Source organism: Somniosus microcephalus, chromosome 18 (genome assembly GCF_052327205.1).
Source record: "Somniosus microcephalus isolate GS21.2 chromosome 18, FLI_Smic_1.0, whole genome shotgun sequence".
NCBI classification, from domain to species: Eukaryota; Metazoa; Chordata; class Chondrichthyes; order Squaliformes; family Somniosidae; genus Somniosus; species Somniosus microcephalus.
Window position 1 is genome coordinate 14,275,080 of NC_141004.1, and position 15,629 is coordinate 14,290,708.

Here is a 15,629-nt window from a genome sequence, read left to right on the forward strand (position 1 = left end):
ACACAGATTGTAACCCCAGTGTAGGGAGCTCTGTGTCGGACACAGATTGTAACCCCAGTGTAGGGAGCTCTGTGTTGGACACAGGTTGTAACCCCAGTGTAGGGAGCTCTGTGTTGGACACAGATTGTAACCCCAGTGTAGGGAGCTCTGTGTCGGACACAGATTGTAACCCCAGTGTGGGGAGCTCTGTGTTGGACACAGATTGTAACCCCAGTGTGGGGAGCTCTGTTTTGGACACAGATTGTAACCCCAGTGTAGGGAGCTCTGTGTTGGACACAGATTGTAACCCCAGTGTAGGGAGCTCTGTGTTGGACACAGATTGTAACCCCAGTGTAGAGAGCTCTGTGTTGGACACAGATTGTAACCCCAGTGTAGGGAGCTCTGTGTTGGACACAGATTGTAACCCCAGTGTAGGGAGCTCTGTGTTGGGACAGATTGTAACCCCAGTGTAAGGAGCTCTGTGTTACACAGAATGAACACTCAGTGGCAGTTTTATGTTCGTTATATTCAGAAAGGTGCTTGTTTTGAAATACTGGTACTTGTTAAATTACTCTTTCCGAACAGAAGGTCCCTCCTGTAACGTCGTTGATTTGTGAGTGAATTAGCCATTGCTGAAATATATTTATTATTACTGATGTGGAGATTTCCGATCAGCATTGTCTCACACTTGGTATGCCCTTAAACATGGAAATTATTACCAGCTATTCCGATTGACTGACTGAATATCTTGTGCCCATTAGAAGATGGCATTGCAGTTTTGTTGTTTGGTGCTGTCGACTGAGACAGATTCTTCCGTATCTTTTCAATGCTTGACAGAATTCCAGACTCAATTTCAATCTTGTATTTCTCACCTGCTCAATTCTCAATGAATTGTTCTGTTTTAAAATTCTTTGTTCTGTTTTCTATTCTACAATAGATAGTTACAGACCGTTGGATATCCTGCATAATATAACTTGCTCGAACAATACTTTATAAAGTTGTTGCTGGTTTCAAGTAAATTATATATCTTATAATTTTGTGGAGATAAACAGCTGGAATGTGTGTTATGGTTTAAACTCGATATAATTTAAGAATTGGCCTCTTGGAAACTTTTAGCTTCAGTAATATTTTATGAGCCCTTAGAAAAATTGGAGAAAGAAACTTTTTGAAGAGATAGATTAATACAATTAAAAAAAAAAAAAAGAATTACTCATGCCAAGGCTTATTCAACAGCACCTCCCAAATCCACGACCTCCACCACCTACAAGGCACAAGTCAGGAATACTCTCCACTTGCCTGGATGAGTGCAGCTCCAACAACACTCGAAGCTCGACACCATCCAGGACTAAGCAGTCCGCTTGATCGGCACCCCAACCACTAACTTAAACAGCAAGGCTACTGGGAAAGAGCAGGGGGAGTGGGACTAATTGGAGAGCTCTTTCAAGACCCAGCATAGGCATGATGGGCCAAATGGCCTCCTTCTGTGCTCTATGAATCCTGCTAGGAAGGTGTTGGGGAGGGGAAGAGTATCCTTGTGGCAAGAATTAATATCTGACTTGTATGGTAAAAGCATCTTGAATTATTTTCGATGACATATCTTGGTATTTAAGTTGATCTATTTTCATTATCTCTTTTTAAACAGAGTCCTTTGGACAGAACTACCCAGAGGTAGGATTGAAACACCTGTTTTATTTTTCTGTGTGTTCTTTTGTATGTCAAGTTAGTAACCATCCCAGCAATGTAAACACTTTCTAGAATGTAAAAGTAATGAGGTATAATACACTGCAGTAAATTTGTTGCAGAAGCACTGACCTTTCACCTCTGGGGTCTGGGTTTGGTTCCAGTCATGGAATGAAAGGCCCTCCTACATAAGAACTTAAGAATTAGGAGCAGGAGTGGGCCAAACGGCCCCTCGAGCCTGCTCCGCCATTCAATAAGATCTTGGCTGATCTTCTACCTCAACTCCACTTTCCTGCCTGATCTCTATATCCTTCGATTCCCCTAGAGTCCAAAAATCTGTCTATCTCAGCCTTGAATATACTCAACGATTCAGCATCCACAGCACTTGGTGGAGAATTCCAAAGAATCATAGCCCTCTAAGTGAAGAAATTCCTCCTCATCTCAGTCCTAAATGGCCGACCACTTATCCTGAGACTATACCCCCTCGTTCTAGACTCTCCAGCCAGGGGAAACAAACCTCTCCGCATCTACCCCGTTAAGAGTTAGATATATTTCTTAAGGCTAAAGAGATCAAGGGATATGGGGAGAAAGCAGGGACAGGGTATTGAATTTGGATGATCAGCCATGATCTCATTAAATGGTGGAACAGGCTCGAGGGGCCGAATGGCCTACTCCTCCTATCTTCTATGTTTCTATGTAATCCTCCCTCGGAATCGGATATGTTTCAGTGAGATCACCTCTCATTCTTCTAAACTCCAGAGAGTATAGGCCCATTCTACACAATCTCTCATCATAGGACAACCCTCTCATCCCGGGAATCAATCTAGTGAACCTTCATTCCACTGCCTCTAAAGCAAGTATATCCTTCTCGTCAGATGGCAGTTAATAAAATTGCATCAGTCTGGACTTGGTTCTTGGTAATCAAAAGTTGGGAGCACAGAACCGCCTGTGGCTTGGCTCTATGGGAGCTCGGGTCAAGGAATCAGCCTTGGTGTCATAGTTCTATCTCTGAAATTATACCGTAATCTTGGCTGGCACTCTGATGCAGTAGTGCTGGACTGTTAGCACTGCTGTCTTTCAGATGAAATGAAAATCCGAGGCCCCTTCACCCTGTTCAGCTGGAGGTAAATGATCCCATAGAAATGTTTGAAGTTAAATGGGGAGCCCTGGTTCCTGGCCAGCAATCCTCCCTAACCTAGGAGTTGCTCGACAAAAAAAGACCCAATGTCCATCTAGTTTGCCAGTTACCATCCTGGTAGTCCCATGATACAATGTTAATGGAGTTGCTGACCAATTGCAGCAATCCATCTCTATCAACGAGTCTACAACAGACCCAGACATGAGGCGAGGAAAACCCCCAGTGTTGTAGAGCTTTGGGAGCCATAGCTTCAAAGTCACCTGTTCCTCCTAAGCACGCCGCACTCACCACATGTCATGCCCCTAAATCAACACCACCAAAAGAAAACTTGTCATTCAGCTCACTTGCTGTCTGGGGCATTGCTTTATGCAAATTGGCTGCCACATACATCCTACATCAGTGACTACACTTCAGAGGTAATTCGCAGGGTGTGAAGGACCCTTGGTCTTTGACCTCCGCCACAACCGCCGCTCACTAGTCACCGATTCCATCCTCCTCCCTGGCCACTGTCTGAAGCTGAACCAGACTGTTTTCAATCTTGGCGTCCTGTTTGACCCTGAGCTGACCTACCGACATCATATTCCTCTCCATCACCAAGAATGCCAACTTCCACCTCCGTAATATCGCCCGGCTCCACCAATGTTTCCTTTCATTTTTTTTGGGTGCGCAGCTCATTCAAAATACCGCGCATGCGCGGTTTGTCCTATTTAAAAGCCGGTGTGCTGGAGCTGCAGAGCGCTGTGCGGTCGTGCAGCTTAAAGAGAACATTGGTCTCCACTCCTGCTCAGCCCATCTGCTTCTGAAACCCTCATCAATGCTTGTTACCTCTAGACTTTCCAATTCTCTTCTGGCCGGCTTCCCATCTTCCAACCTCCACAAACGCGAGCTCATCCAAAGCTCTGCTGCCCGTGTCCTAACTCACACCCAGTCCCGTTCACCCATCGCCCCTGTGCTCACTGCCCCGTGTCCTAACTCACACCCAGTCCCGTTCACCCATCGCCCCTGTGCTCACTGCCCCGTGTCCTAACTCACACCCAGTCCTGTTCACCCATCACCCCCTGTGCTCACTGCCCCGTGTCCTAACTCACACCCAGTCCCGTTCACCCATCGCCCCTGTGCTCACTGCCCCGTGTCCTAACTCTCACCCAGTCCCGTTCACCCATCACCCCCTGTGCTCACTGCCCTGTGTCCTAACTCACACCCAGTCCCGTTCACCCATCACCCCCTGTGCTCACTGCCCCGTGTCCTAACTCGCACCAAGTCCCGTTCACCCATCACCCCCTGTGCTCACTGCCCCGTGTCCTAACTCACACCCAGTCCCATTCACCCATCGCCCCTGTGCTCACTGCCCCGTGTCCTAACTCTCACCCAGTCCCGTTCACCCATCACCCCCTGTGCTCACTGCCCTGTGTCCTAACTCACACCCAGTCCCGTTCACCCATCACCCCCTGTGCTCACTGCCCCGTGTCCTAACTCACACCCAGTCCCGTTCACCCATCGCCCCTGTGCTCACTGCCCCGTGTCCTAACTCTCACCCAGTCCCGTTCACCCGTCACCCCCTGTGCTCACTGCCCCGTGTCCTAACTCACACCCAGTCCCGTTCACCCATCACCCCCTGTGCTTACTGCCCCGTGTCCTAACTCGCACCAACTGCCATTCACCCATCGCCCCCTGTGCTCACTGCCCCGTGTCCTAACTCGCACCAAGTGCCGTTCACCCGTCACCCCCTGTGCTCACTGCCCCGTGTCCTAACTCTCACCCAGTCCCGTTCACCCTTCACCCCCTGTGCTCACTGCCCCGTGTCCTAACTCACACCCAGTCCCGTTCACCCGTCACCCCCTGTGCTCACTGCCCCGTGTCCTAACTCACACCCAGTCCCGTTCACCCATCACCCCCTGTGCTTACTGCCCCGTGTCCTAACTCGCACCAAGTGCCGTTCACCCATCGCCCCTGTGCTCACTGCCCCGTGTCCTAACTCACACCCAGTCCCGTTCACCCGTCACCCCCTGTGCTCACTGCCCCGTGTCCTAACTCACACCCAGTCCCGTTCACCCATCACCCCCTGTGCTTACTGCCCCGTGTCCTAACTCGCACCAAGTGCCATTCACCCATCACCCCCTGTGCTCACTGCCCCGTGTCCTAACTCGCACCAAGTGCCGTTCACCCGTCACCCCCTGTGCTCACTGCCCCGTGTCCTAACTCTCACCCAGTCCCGTTCACCCTTCACCCCCTGTGCTCACTGCCCCGTGTCCTAACTCACACCCAGTCCCGTTCACCCGTCACCCCCTGTGCTCACTGCCCCGTGTCCTAACTCACACCCAGTCCCGTTCACCCATCACCCCCTGTGCTCACTGCCCCGTGTCCTAACTCGCACCAAGTGCCATTCACCCATCGCCCCCTGTGCTCACTGCCCCGTGTCCTAACTCACACCCAGTCCCGTTCACCCGTCACCCCCTGTGCTCACTGCCCCGTGTCCTAACTTGCACCAAGTGCCGTTCACCCATCGCCCCTGTGCTCACTGACCTACATTGGCTCCTGGTCTGGCAGTGCCTCGATTTTAAAATTCTCATCCATGTTTTCAAATCCCTCCATTCTGTTGCCCCTCCCTATCTTGGTAACCTCCGCCAGCCCTACAACCTGCTGAGAACTCTGCAATCCAATTCTCACCTCACGCATCCCCAATTTCCTTCGCCCCACCATTGGCGGCCGTGCCTTCAACTGCCTGGGCCCTAAGCTCTGGAATTCCCTCCCAAAACCTCTCCTCCTCCTCTCTCCTTTTTAAGATGCTCCTTAAAACCTGCCTCAAACTTTTGTTCATCTGTCCTAATATCTGTAAGTGCCTCGGTGTAAAAATTTGACTGATTATTCTCCTTGGGAAGTCATTACTACGCTAAAGGCGCTATATAAATGCAAGTTGTTGTAACATAGAAACATAGAAGATAGGAGCAGGAGTAGGCCATTCGGCCCCTCGAGCCTGCTCCGCCATTTAATGAGATCATGGCTGATCATCCAAACTCAGTACCCTGTCCCTGCCTTCTCCCCATATCTCCCGATCCCTTCAGCCCCAAGAAATATATCTAACTCCCTCCTGAACACATTCAACGAATTGTGTATAAATGCAAGCTTGCTCTTCTCAGTGATATGACTTGGTGTAATTTTGTTTTGTGTGTAGGAGGCGGATGGAACCCTGGACTGTATTAGCATGGCCCTCACCTGTACCTTTAACAGGTGGGGCACGTTGCTCGCTGTGGGGTGCAACGACGGGCGCATCGTCATTTGGGACTTCCTGACGAGGGGTATCGCCAAAATCATCAGCGCGCACATACATCCAGTTTGCTCTCTCTGGTAATTTATCATTTGTGTGTGCATGTGTGTCTCTGTATTTAAAAAAAAAAAAAACCCACACTTCGCAAACCCCTTGACATGAATCAGTCATTCATGAGACAGACTTATGAAATAATACTGAGCGGCCTGCGGGTGGCGCTGTCCAGGGAGAGTATAAATACTCGGGCACGGGCCCAGCTTGTGCAGGACATTCTTTAACAGGAACCAGTGAAGGACACAACTAGACCTCCATGTTGCAAAACAGTTGATTAAAGCTTTGTTTAACGCTTAGACCAAGTGCCTAGTAGTTTTCTTACATCACCCTTCACCAACAATTTTGTTTTGACCCCGTGTTCCACAAGTGCCGTCTGTTGCCTTTCCCAAGTGGCCTCTCTCTGCGAATGCGTTCAGACACTGTGTGGTGGCAGGCTGTTTGAATGTTGGGGAGAAGCCGCTGTCTGTCAGCATACTTTCCAGCAGGGAATTCTGAATAAGGAAGCCAATTTTTCCCTCCCCAGCCTGGGGCAGGATCTCTGAGCCAAATTCTAGTGCCGCTACTGCCACTTTGGCTGAGATTGGTTAACTCCGCACAAATTGGGAATCAAAACTTCTGGTTTTTATGACTCTGCTACATGCCAACTTTTACCCAATGAGCCAGCAGTGAGCAAAAAAAGAAACCAATTTCACACTTGCATTATTGAAATGTGATTTAATTGCATGTTTCTATCCATTATTGGGGACTTTTTGTCATTCCGAATCCTGGCCTGTGGTTCTCGAGCACTTCCCGTCATTCAGCGTTTGATAGCGTTAAATCTTTGACAGAGATGTTAATCTATCTGGGTTGTTCCCGTACCTTTCACTGTTCTTGAACATCTCTAAGATGACAGCGAGGCCTGGGAGGGGGTCACTCTGCCTTTCCACTCTGGTCTGATCTCCATCAGCGAGCGTTCTGTGCAGCTGGTGGTGGGGGAGTGGAAATTTAAACATTGGTTTGTAAGCTTGTAACTAGCCCTGCACAGCAGAGTATTGCATCTCCCTTGGATTTAGTGTTTTGCAGGGGGTTAGGTGACTTCAAGTGCCCCTGGAGGAATCGCTGGCAGTGTGTCCACAGATAAAGATTAAAAACTAAAACGTTGGAAATCTGAAATGGAAACAGAAAATTCTGCAAATGCAAAGCAGACTGATTAGCATCTGAAGGAGAAAAGATAGGTTCATGTTTCAGCCCCCCTGATCAGAAGGGAGCTGTAGCTAAATCACCATTGCTTGACAACTAGTCTTGTATAAATGTCTTGTAGCCTGTCAAATAGAGCTCTTGATGCAGTCAATATTTAATGACACGTACTCTTAAGAGCATCAGAAAAAGACATTCAGCCTATCGAGCTTGTTGTGCTCGTGTTTCAGTACACCCAATCTAGCATCCCGCGGCAATCTTGCCAGGCAGATCATCCCAAACACTTATCCCCCAGTGAGTAAAGAAGTTATTTTTAAGATCTGTTCTAAACTGTGACTTTTCATTAATTTAAATGAATTTCCTCTCGTTCTACTGGCTTGACTAACCATAATACAATATTCTGAGTTCACCTTATCAATGCTTTCTATACCTCAGTGAGGTGTCTCTACCTTCTTTCTGGACTTCTACCACAACAACTTGTATTTATACAGCGCCTTTAACATGGTAAAACGCCCCAAGATGCGTCACAGGAGCGTTATAAAACAAAATTTGACACCGAGCCACATAAGGAAATATTGAGGCAGATGACCAAAGAGTTAGGTTTTAAAGAGCGTCTTAAAGGAGGAAAGAGAGGTGGAGAGGTTTAGGGAGGGAATTCCAGAGCTTAGGGCCTTGGCAGCTGAAGGCACGGCCACCAATGGTGGAGCGATTTAATATCGGGGATGTTCAAGAGGCCAGAATTAGAGGAGCGCAGATATCTCGGAGGGTTGTGGGCAACATTCCCGCTAAGCTGCGCAGCTCCCTGCCGGTCCCGCACAGCCCAGAACCGGCTTTTTCAATGTTAAGTTTCACACATGTGCGAAACTGTGAATGGGCCGCGCATCCAAAACAAAATTAGGGGAACATTGGTTGTGGGCTGTCGAAGATTGCAGAGCTAGGGAGGGGTGAGGCCAATGAGGGATTTGAAAACAAGGATGAGAATTTTAAAATCAAGGTGTTGCTTAACTGGGAGCCAATGTAGGTCAGCGAGCACAGGGGTGATGGGTGAACGGGACATAGTGCGAGTTGGAACACGGGCAGCAGAGTTTTGGATGACCCGGTAGAACGTGGGAGGCTGGCCAGGGGTGCGTTAGAGCTTAACCTTCTCTGACCGGTTTTGTAGCTCATCACCATTTACATTTGGGACATTCCTGTTGCTTTCTGCGCACTTTGCAATGCACATCTGCCCCCTTTGATGTGAAATGACAGACTTGCACACAGTATTCCAAGTAAGGCCTGACCAGCGCATTATTGAGCTTCATCATGACCTCTCTACACTTGTACTGCACTATTCCAGCTAATCCAGCATCTATTTGCCTTGTAAATCACTTTTTTGTATTGTCTTGATACTGAAAGTAATGGGTCTATTATCACACCCTTTCAAAGTTTCTTAGTGCTAATTCTGTTGTCTTGAGTGTACATCTTTGCTCGCTCACTCTTTATAAAATGCAATACTCTGCATTTGTCAGAGTTTAAATTTCATTTTATCATTTGTTTGCCCAATTACACAACTGATCTAAATCATGCTGTGAAACTTGAGCTGCGTGCCCTGGCCCCACTGCATGCCCTGGCCCCACTGCATGCCCTGGCCCTACTGCAGTCCCTAATTGGTGTACTCAACAACTTGACCTTGCAATTGGTTTTTGCATTCAGGTCATTTATGTAGAAAAGAAACAACAGGTCTGAGCACTGACCCATGAGGTTCTCACTCAGAACCTCCCCCCTCTCCAGGTCTGATGCTGCACCTCGCGAGTATACGCTATTTCCTATTTTTCTTTTTAACCAATTTCTTAAACAATTGCGCAGTGTGCCATGAATTTTAGTTTGGCAGTCTTTCATGTGAGACCTTGCCAAAGGCCTTCCGGAATTGATTAAAGTAAATATTAAGGACTTTTATGGGATGTGGGCATCACTGGCAAGGCCAGCATTTACTGCCTATCCCTAATTGCCCCTTGAGAAGGTGGTGGTGGAGCCGCCGCCTTGCACTGCTGCAGTCCGTGTGGTGAAGGTTCTCCCACGGTGCTGTTGGTTAGGGAGTTCCAGGATTTTGACCCAACGACAATGAAGAATTGGCGATATAGTTCTGCGTCAGGATGGTGTGTGACTTGCAGGGGAACTTGGAGGCGGTGGTGTTCCCATGCTCCTGCGGCCCTTGTCCTTCTAGGTGGAAGAGGTCGCAGGTTTGGGAGGTGCTGCTGAAGAAGCCTTGGCGAGTTGCTGCAGTGCATCTTGTAAATGGTACACACTGCAGCCACGGTGCGCCGGTGGTGGAGAGAGTGAATGTTTAAGGTGGTGGATGGGGTGCCAGTCAAGCAGTTTCTATCTTATTTGCTACATGCTCAATGAAGCCCCCTCTTCCCCCCCCCCCTTTCACCCGTTGAAAGTGGTCTTATTTGCTCTCGCACATTGCTTCCTGAGATGCATAAAAGTCCTGATTGAGAGTGCCAGCACTACCCTCCACCAACCAGAAGGTGGAAGAGCAACACCATAGTTCCATTTTTCCCTTGTCCATTCTCAAAAGTGCAGTTCCATCGCACAGATCAGTAATATTCCAAGAGTTTGGATTTATACTGAAATGACATCTGATCATCTCTTTTGTCTTCGCCCCCCCATCCCAAATTCTTGGTCTTTATTCAGCACTTCCAATTATCAGTGCAGTTGATTATCGGAACCCAGCAGGGTGGTGTATGATCTGCATTCTGTCACTTGGTAGAAGTGCCTCTTATCAGTGCTGCAATACACTGCATCGTCGACTCTCCTTCTCCCCTTTAACAGTAATTATTGTGCTCAGCAACTCAAACACTAGGTACAGAACACTAAAAGTAGCGAAATAACAACAGAAAATGCTGGAAAAACTCAGCAGGTCAGGCAACATCCGTGGACAGAAATTTGAGTTGACGTTTCGGGTCGAACCCTTCTTCAAAACTAAAAGTAGCGATGCAGGTTAATAAGGCCACTAATAAGCAAACCAAGCACTGGGGTTCATTTCTAGAGGGCTAGAATTGAAAAGCAGAGAAGTTATGTTAAACTTTTATAGAACCTTGGTTAGACCACACTTTGGCGTACTGTGAACAGTTCTGGTCTTCATGTTATAAAAGGATATAGAGGCACTGGAGAAGGTGGCAAAAAAGATTTACTAGAATGATGCCAGAACTGAGGTTATACCCATCAGGAAAGATTGAACAGGCTGGGGCTCTTTACTCTAGAAAAGAGAAGACTGAGGGCTGACCTGATGGAGGCCTTTATTATGAAAGGGTTTGATGGGATAGACGCAGAGAAGATGTTTCCACTTGTGGGCGAGACCTGAACTAGGGGCCATAAATATGAGTCACTAATGAATCCAATAGGGAATTCAGGAGAAATGTCTTTCCCCAAAGAATAGTCAGAATGTGGAACTCGCTACCACAAGGAGTAGTTGAGGTGTACAGCATAGAGGCATTCCAGGGGAATCTAGATAAGCACATGAGGGAGAAAGGAATAGAAGGCTATGTTGATGGGGTTTGATGAAGAGGGGTGGGAGGAGGCTCGTGTGGAGCATAAATACCAGCACGGACCATTGGGCCGAATGGCCAGTTTCTGTGCAGTAAATACTTTGTAATACTATTTTGGCTACTGTTAAATATGAAAATACTTTTGTTTCAATTTATATATTCACAATTTTTATCTAAAAATATAGTAAAACTTTGTTACCACAGCGCATTGGGCACATGCGTCTCCCTGGGTCCGTTGCTATGGTTATGGCACTCATTATGTCGTGTCTCTGGGTCCATTGCTTTGGTTATGATACCGGGCAGAGCTGCATGTGGCTCCATTCAGTGAACCAAAAGTACTCCCTTTGACCTTCCTTTCCCCTTTAACTAATAGACAATTATTTTTGATGGATTTGTGCAAGTGTTTCAGCATTCCCCGTTGTGACTGCAATTTGTGAGGATACAATGGCAAACATAAAAATTATAATTAAAAGAAAAATTACCCATGTCTTACAAAATACTGGTTTTGTCGCCTTGATAGTTTACATATTCACTTATATTTCTTGTGTTTTACAGTTGGAGTCGAGACGGGCATAAACTAGTCAGCGCTTCCACTGATAACATAGTGTCGCTGTGGGACGTTCTGTCCGGAGACTGTGACCAAAGGTTCCGCTTTCCCTCACCCGTTCTCAAAGTGCAGTTCCATCCCAGAGATCAGTAAGTATTCCAAGAGTTTGGATGGATAGGCAAATTGCCAGGAAAGTAGAAAATTTCAAAGCTTTAGAGTACAGGACTTCCTTGGGACTATGAAAGTAAGATGGGTGAAACGGCTTTGTAATTCTTCTATTTTGTTCTTCTCCAAAATAGGAGCCTCTTTCCTATGTGACATGAGGTTGGACAATCTCAGTCCAGTTCCGGGTGGGTATGGGACCAATATGGCACTAATTGGCATTAAATTGACACATCTACTTGAGCCACAGAATGGATGGTGTGGGAAATGCCCCTTTAGTGCAGTAGGTGGCTGTCTTGTTGGGGCTGAATTGCTCTGTTGGCACAGACTACGGGAAGTTTAACGCTTCTGAGCGCTTGGTACTGGCACTGGAGGGTGTTTCATTCCCCGGGCCTAACAGCGATGAGCACAAATTATACAAAATAAAAGCTTTAAATGCCTTCCTTTTTTTGTCCTCTTGCAATTTTTTTTTTAAAAGAAGTTTACTTCCTGATTCTGACTTCTTCCCTGGGTGACGGTGAGTGGGACCTCTATCACTACTGCTCCGAGCTTGCTGCCACCCTGCGAGGAGGGGCATGGCTTCTCTTCAGCGTCTTCCTTGACATTATTGGAAACGTTGCAGTGCCAGGAATCTCAGAAACCAAACCTAACTGCTACGGGTCAAAGGCAAAATACTGCGGTTGCTGGAAATCTGAAATAAAAGCAGAAATTGCTGGAAACACTCAGCAAGTCAGGCAGCATCTGTGGCGAGAGAAACAGAGTTAACATTTCAAGTTTCATCAGATCTGGAAGAAGTTTGAGATTTAACAGGTTATAAGTAAGTATCGAGCCAGGAAAAAGGGGCGGAGGAAAGAACAAAGGGAAAAGTCCGATAGGGTGGAGGGCAGGAGTGATTAAATGACAAATGGGATGATGGTGTAAGGCAAAAGGGGAGGAATATAAAAAAATAGGAGCAAGAGTAGGCCATACAGCCCCTTGAGCCTGCTCCGCCATTCAATAAGATCATGGCTGATCTTTGACCTCAACTCCACTTTCCCGCCCGATCCCCATATCCATTGATTCCCCTAGAGTCCGAAAATCTATCTGTTTCAGCCTTGAATATACTCAACGACTCCACATTCACAGCCCTCTGGGGTAGAGAATTCCAAAGATTGACAACCCTCTGAGTGAAGAAATTCCTCCTCATCTCAGTCCTAAATGGCTGAGCCCTTATCCTGAGAACATGCCCCCCCCCCCCCCCCCGCCCTAGTTCTATATTCTCCAGCCAGGGGAATGGGACAAGTAAAGAAACAAAAGGTGGGTCCAGAGGAGCTGTAAATGGCAACAGCAGAACCACTGCCAGCACTTGCTGTCTGATTTAAAGGTGGTAATGATCTGAAGTTGTTGACGGGTCATCTGGAGTGCAAGCGGTTTATAATACCTGTGGTGTGAATATATATGGCATTGCTTTTAATAACTTCTGGTGTTGCGGGTGTCTCTTGGCTTCTGAGGGCCCATCGTGGGCTAGCTCTGTTTAATCAGGAAGGGCTTGTTGTGTGGTGCATTCGTTACTGATTTATATTTGCATTGTGTATCAACAGGAACAGGGTCCTCGTCTGCCCGATGAAGTGTGCGCCAGTGTTGCTAACCCTCACTGACTCTAAGCACGTGGTTCTACCTGTAGATGATGATTCAGATCTTAACGTCGTGGCATCTTTTGACCGACGAGGAGAGTATATTTACACAGGGAATGCCAAGGGAAAGGTGAGCTTGTTTATTTTTTCTGCTTCCATTTTTCCAGATTAGTGGCAGATGAAATGTGTCGATTGTGAATGTATTTGTATAGGTAAAACTTAATTTTTCCCAACATTAATCGCGTTTATTAAAAAAGACACTTTCTTTAAGGTCTATTTTTCTCTTTCTTCAATCCCTCCTAGTAAATCATATAGGAACTGACGTCCTAAAGATCCCATGTTTTGTCACTATTGGCTGTATCTGTTGGCGTACAGTGGTCTTCACCGCATTAAGGAGCGAGATTTATCGTTTCGGTGACATCAAATCCAACTCTTTCCCTATTGCTGCCCCCTTACCCTTCTTCTGGAGGCTGAGGTACCGTTCTACAGATGCCAGAAGCCCTCCAGTGACTTGCCCTAGTAACATCCTTCTGTGAGGCCAAACCATGAACAATGGCTGCCAATGCATGAGGTGGAAGAGGATAGGCGATAGAGCGATACAGCAGACACGCCCCTCATCCTGTCCTCGTACATTTCCAAGCAAGTGCCAATGGTGGTCAGGATTGGAAACCCTGGATAGTGGTATTTATTTTTAGCTCCCTACCCCATGGACACTGAGGCTAGCTGTGATGTCCTTACTGTTGACCTGGAATAGGTTGGCTAAATTGGCAGGGACCAAGGATCAATTTTTAACGTTTGGCTCCTGATCTAGCTTTTCCTTTCAGAGAAGTTCACCAGATTAATGTTTTGGGTATAGACCTTTTGTCTGAACCGAGTTATTCCGTCTTTTGCCTTCACAGTGGGCTGACGTGCTGTGTATTTGCAGTTTTTTCTATTGATCACTGGCGAAGTTACCTGCTGAGACAACGGGGCGGAGAGAGCTATGACACTGTCACAGGGCACTTTATCCTCACGCCGAATCCTGCATCTTTACTCTGATTTGTCTCATTCCTGTTGGTAATGCTAAAATGTGCCTTGCGTTTTCAGATCTTGGTTCTAAAGACCGATACACAAGAGCTGGTAGCTTCATTCCGAGTCACTACGGGCACCAGCAACACCACTGCTATTAAATCTATCGAATTTGCAAGGAAAGGGAGGTGAGGCATTCACTGTTTCTCAGATTTCACGGGTGGTTTAGAACAGGCTTTACTTTCCATGTTTGTGTGGATCTGGTACAGAACCTCTGTGTATTCAATGGTTGGCCAGTGATCAGAATGCGAGCTCCAGAGAGGAGCCACAACATGTAACTCTACTTACAAGTGCACTGTTTTGCAGCATTCTCAGTTACCTGTTTTTATTTCCTCCTTTTAATGCCAGCTCTCTCTCTCTCTGCTCATCTCCCGAAGTGAATTGATTCCTTACTTGAGCACACGCCATTGCCACGAACCCTCTGGCACCTTGCCAAAGTGGCTGCTGTCCCTGTGAACCTGAACGATGTTTTCGCAGCCAGTTTGGCTCCATAGAAGTGGCAGCAAGCCCAGTTACGCTCTCATTTTTAAAAATTTGTTCCTGGGGTGTGGGCGTCGCTGGCAAGGTCAGCATTTATTGCCCATCCCTAATTGCCCTTGAGAAGGTGGTGGTGAGCCTCCTTCTTGAGCCACTGCAGTCCGTGTGGTGAAGGTACTCCCACAGTGCTGTTGGGGAGGGAGTTCCAGGATTTTTGATCCAGCGACGATGAAGGAACGGCCGATATATTTCAAGTCAGGATGGTGTGTGACTTGGAGGGGAACCTGGAGGTGGTGGTGTTCCCATGCGCCTGCTGCCCTTGTCCTTCTAGGTGGAAGAGGTCGCGGGTTTGGGAAGTGCTGTTGATACTATCCTATGGGATAGTACGTACGCGGATGTCTACACATGTACTATCCCATAAGGTTTTCTGGATAGTAATCGGGAGCGGGAGCCCTGATGCCTCTTTTCCTCCACCCCCCCCCCCCCCCCCCCCTAAAATCCAGGGGTCCTGAGGCAAATTCTACCCACATTATCATTGCCCCCGCTGAGCTCATTAAACTCAGTACAGACCGGGAATTGAACCTAATCAGTACAGCTCGGATAAAGATTCCACCTTTATATTTAATGGGATCGGTCTTCTTTTTAATAGAATCATAGACTAGTACAGCACAGAAAGAGGCCATTCGGCCCATCGAGTCTGCGCCGGCGCTTTCGAAGAGCAATCCAGTTAGTCCCACTGCCCCCACTCTTTCCCCATATCTCTGCAATTTTTTCTCCTTCAAGTATTTATCCAATTCCCTTTTGAAGGCTACTATTGAATCTGTATTCACCACCCTATCAGGCAGTGCATTCCAAATCCTAACCACTCGTTGTGAAAAAAGTTTTTCCTCATGTCGCTTCTGGTTCTTTTGCCAATCACCTTAAATCTGTGCCCTTGTTA

At 47.3% G+C, this 15,629-nt stretch overlaps 1 protein-coding gene across 2 annotated transcripts in view; it reads left to right on the forward strand.

Moving 5' to 3' along the window:
• Positions 1-15,629, forward strand: part of rbbp5 (retinoblastoma binding protein 5) — a 46,359-nt gene that overhangs the window by 10,980 nt on the left and 19,750 nt on the right. For both annotated transcript variants that reach the window (XM_086011078.1, XM_086011079.1), the window contains exons 2-6: positions 1,622-1,647; positions 5,970-6,142; positions 11,378-11,518; positions 13,112-13,274; positions 14,231-14,340. In XM_086011078.1, coding sequence (XP_085867204.1) covers positions 1,622-1,647; positions 5,970-6,142; positions 11,378-11,518; positions 13,112-13,274; positions 14,231-14,340 — 613 coding nt within the window. The remainder of the gene's footprint in view (positions 1-1,621; positions 1,648-5,969; positions 6,143-11,377; positions 11,519-13,111; positions 13,275-14,230; positions 14,341-15,629) is intronic.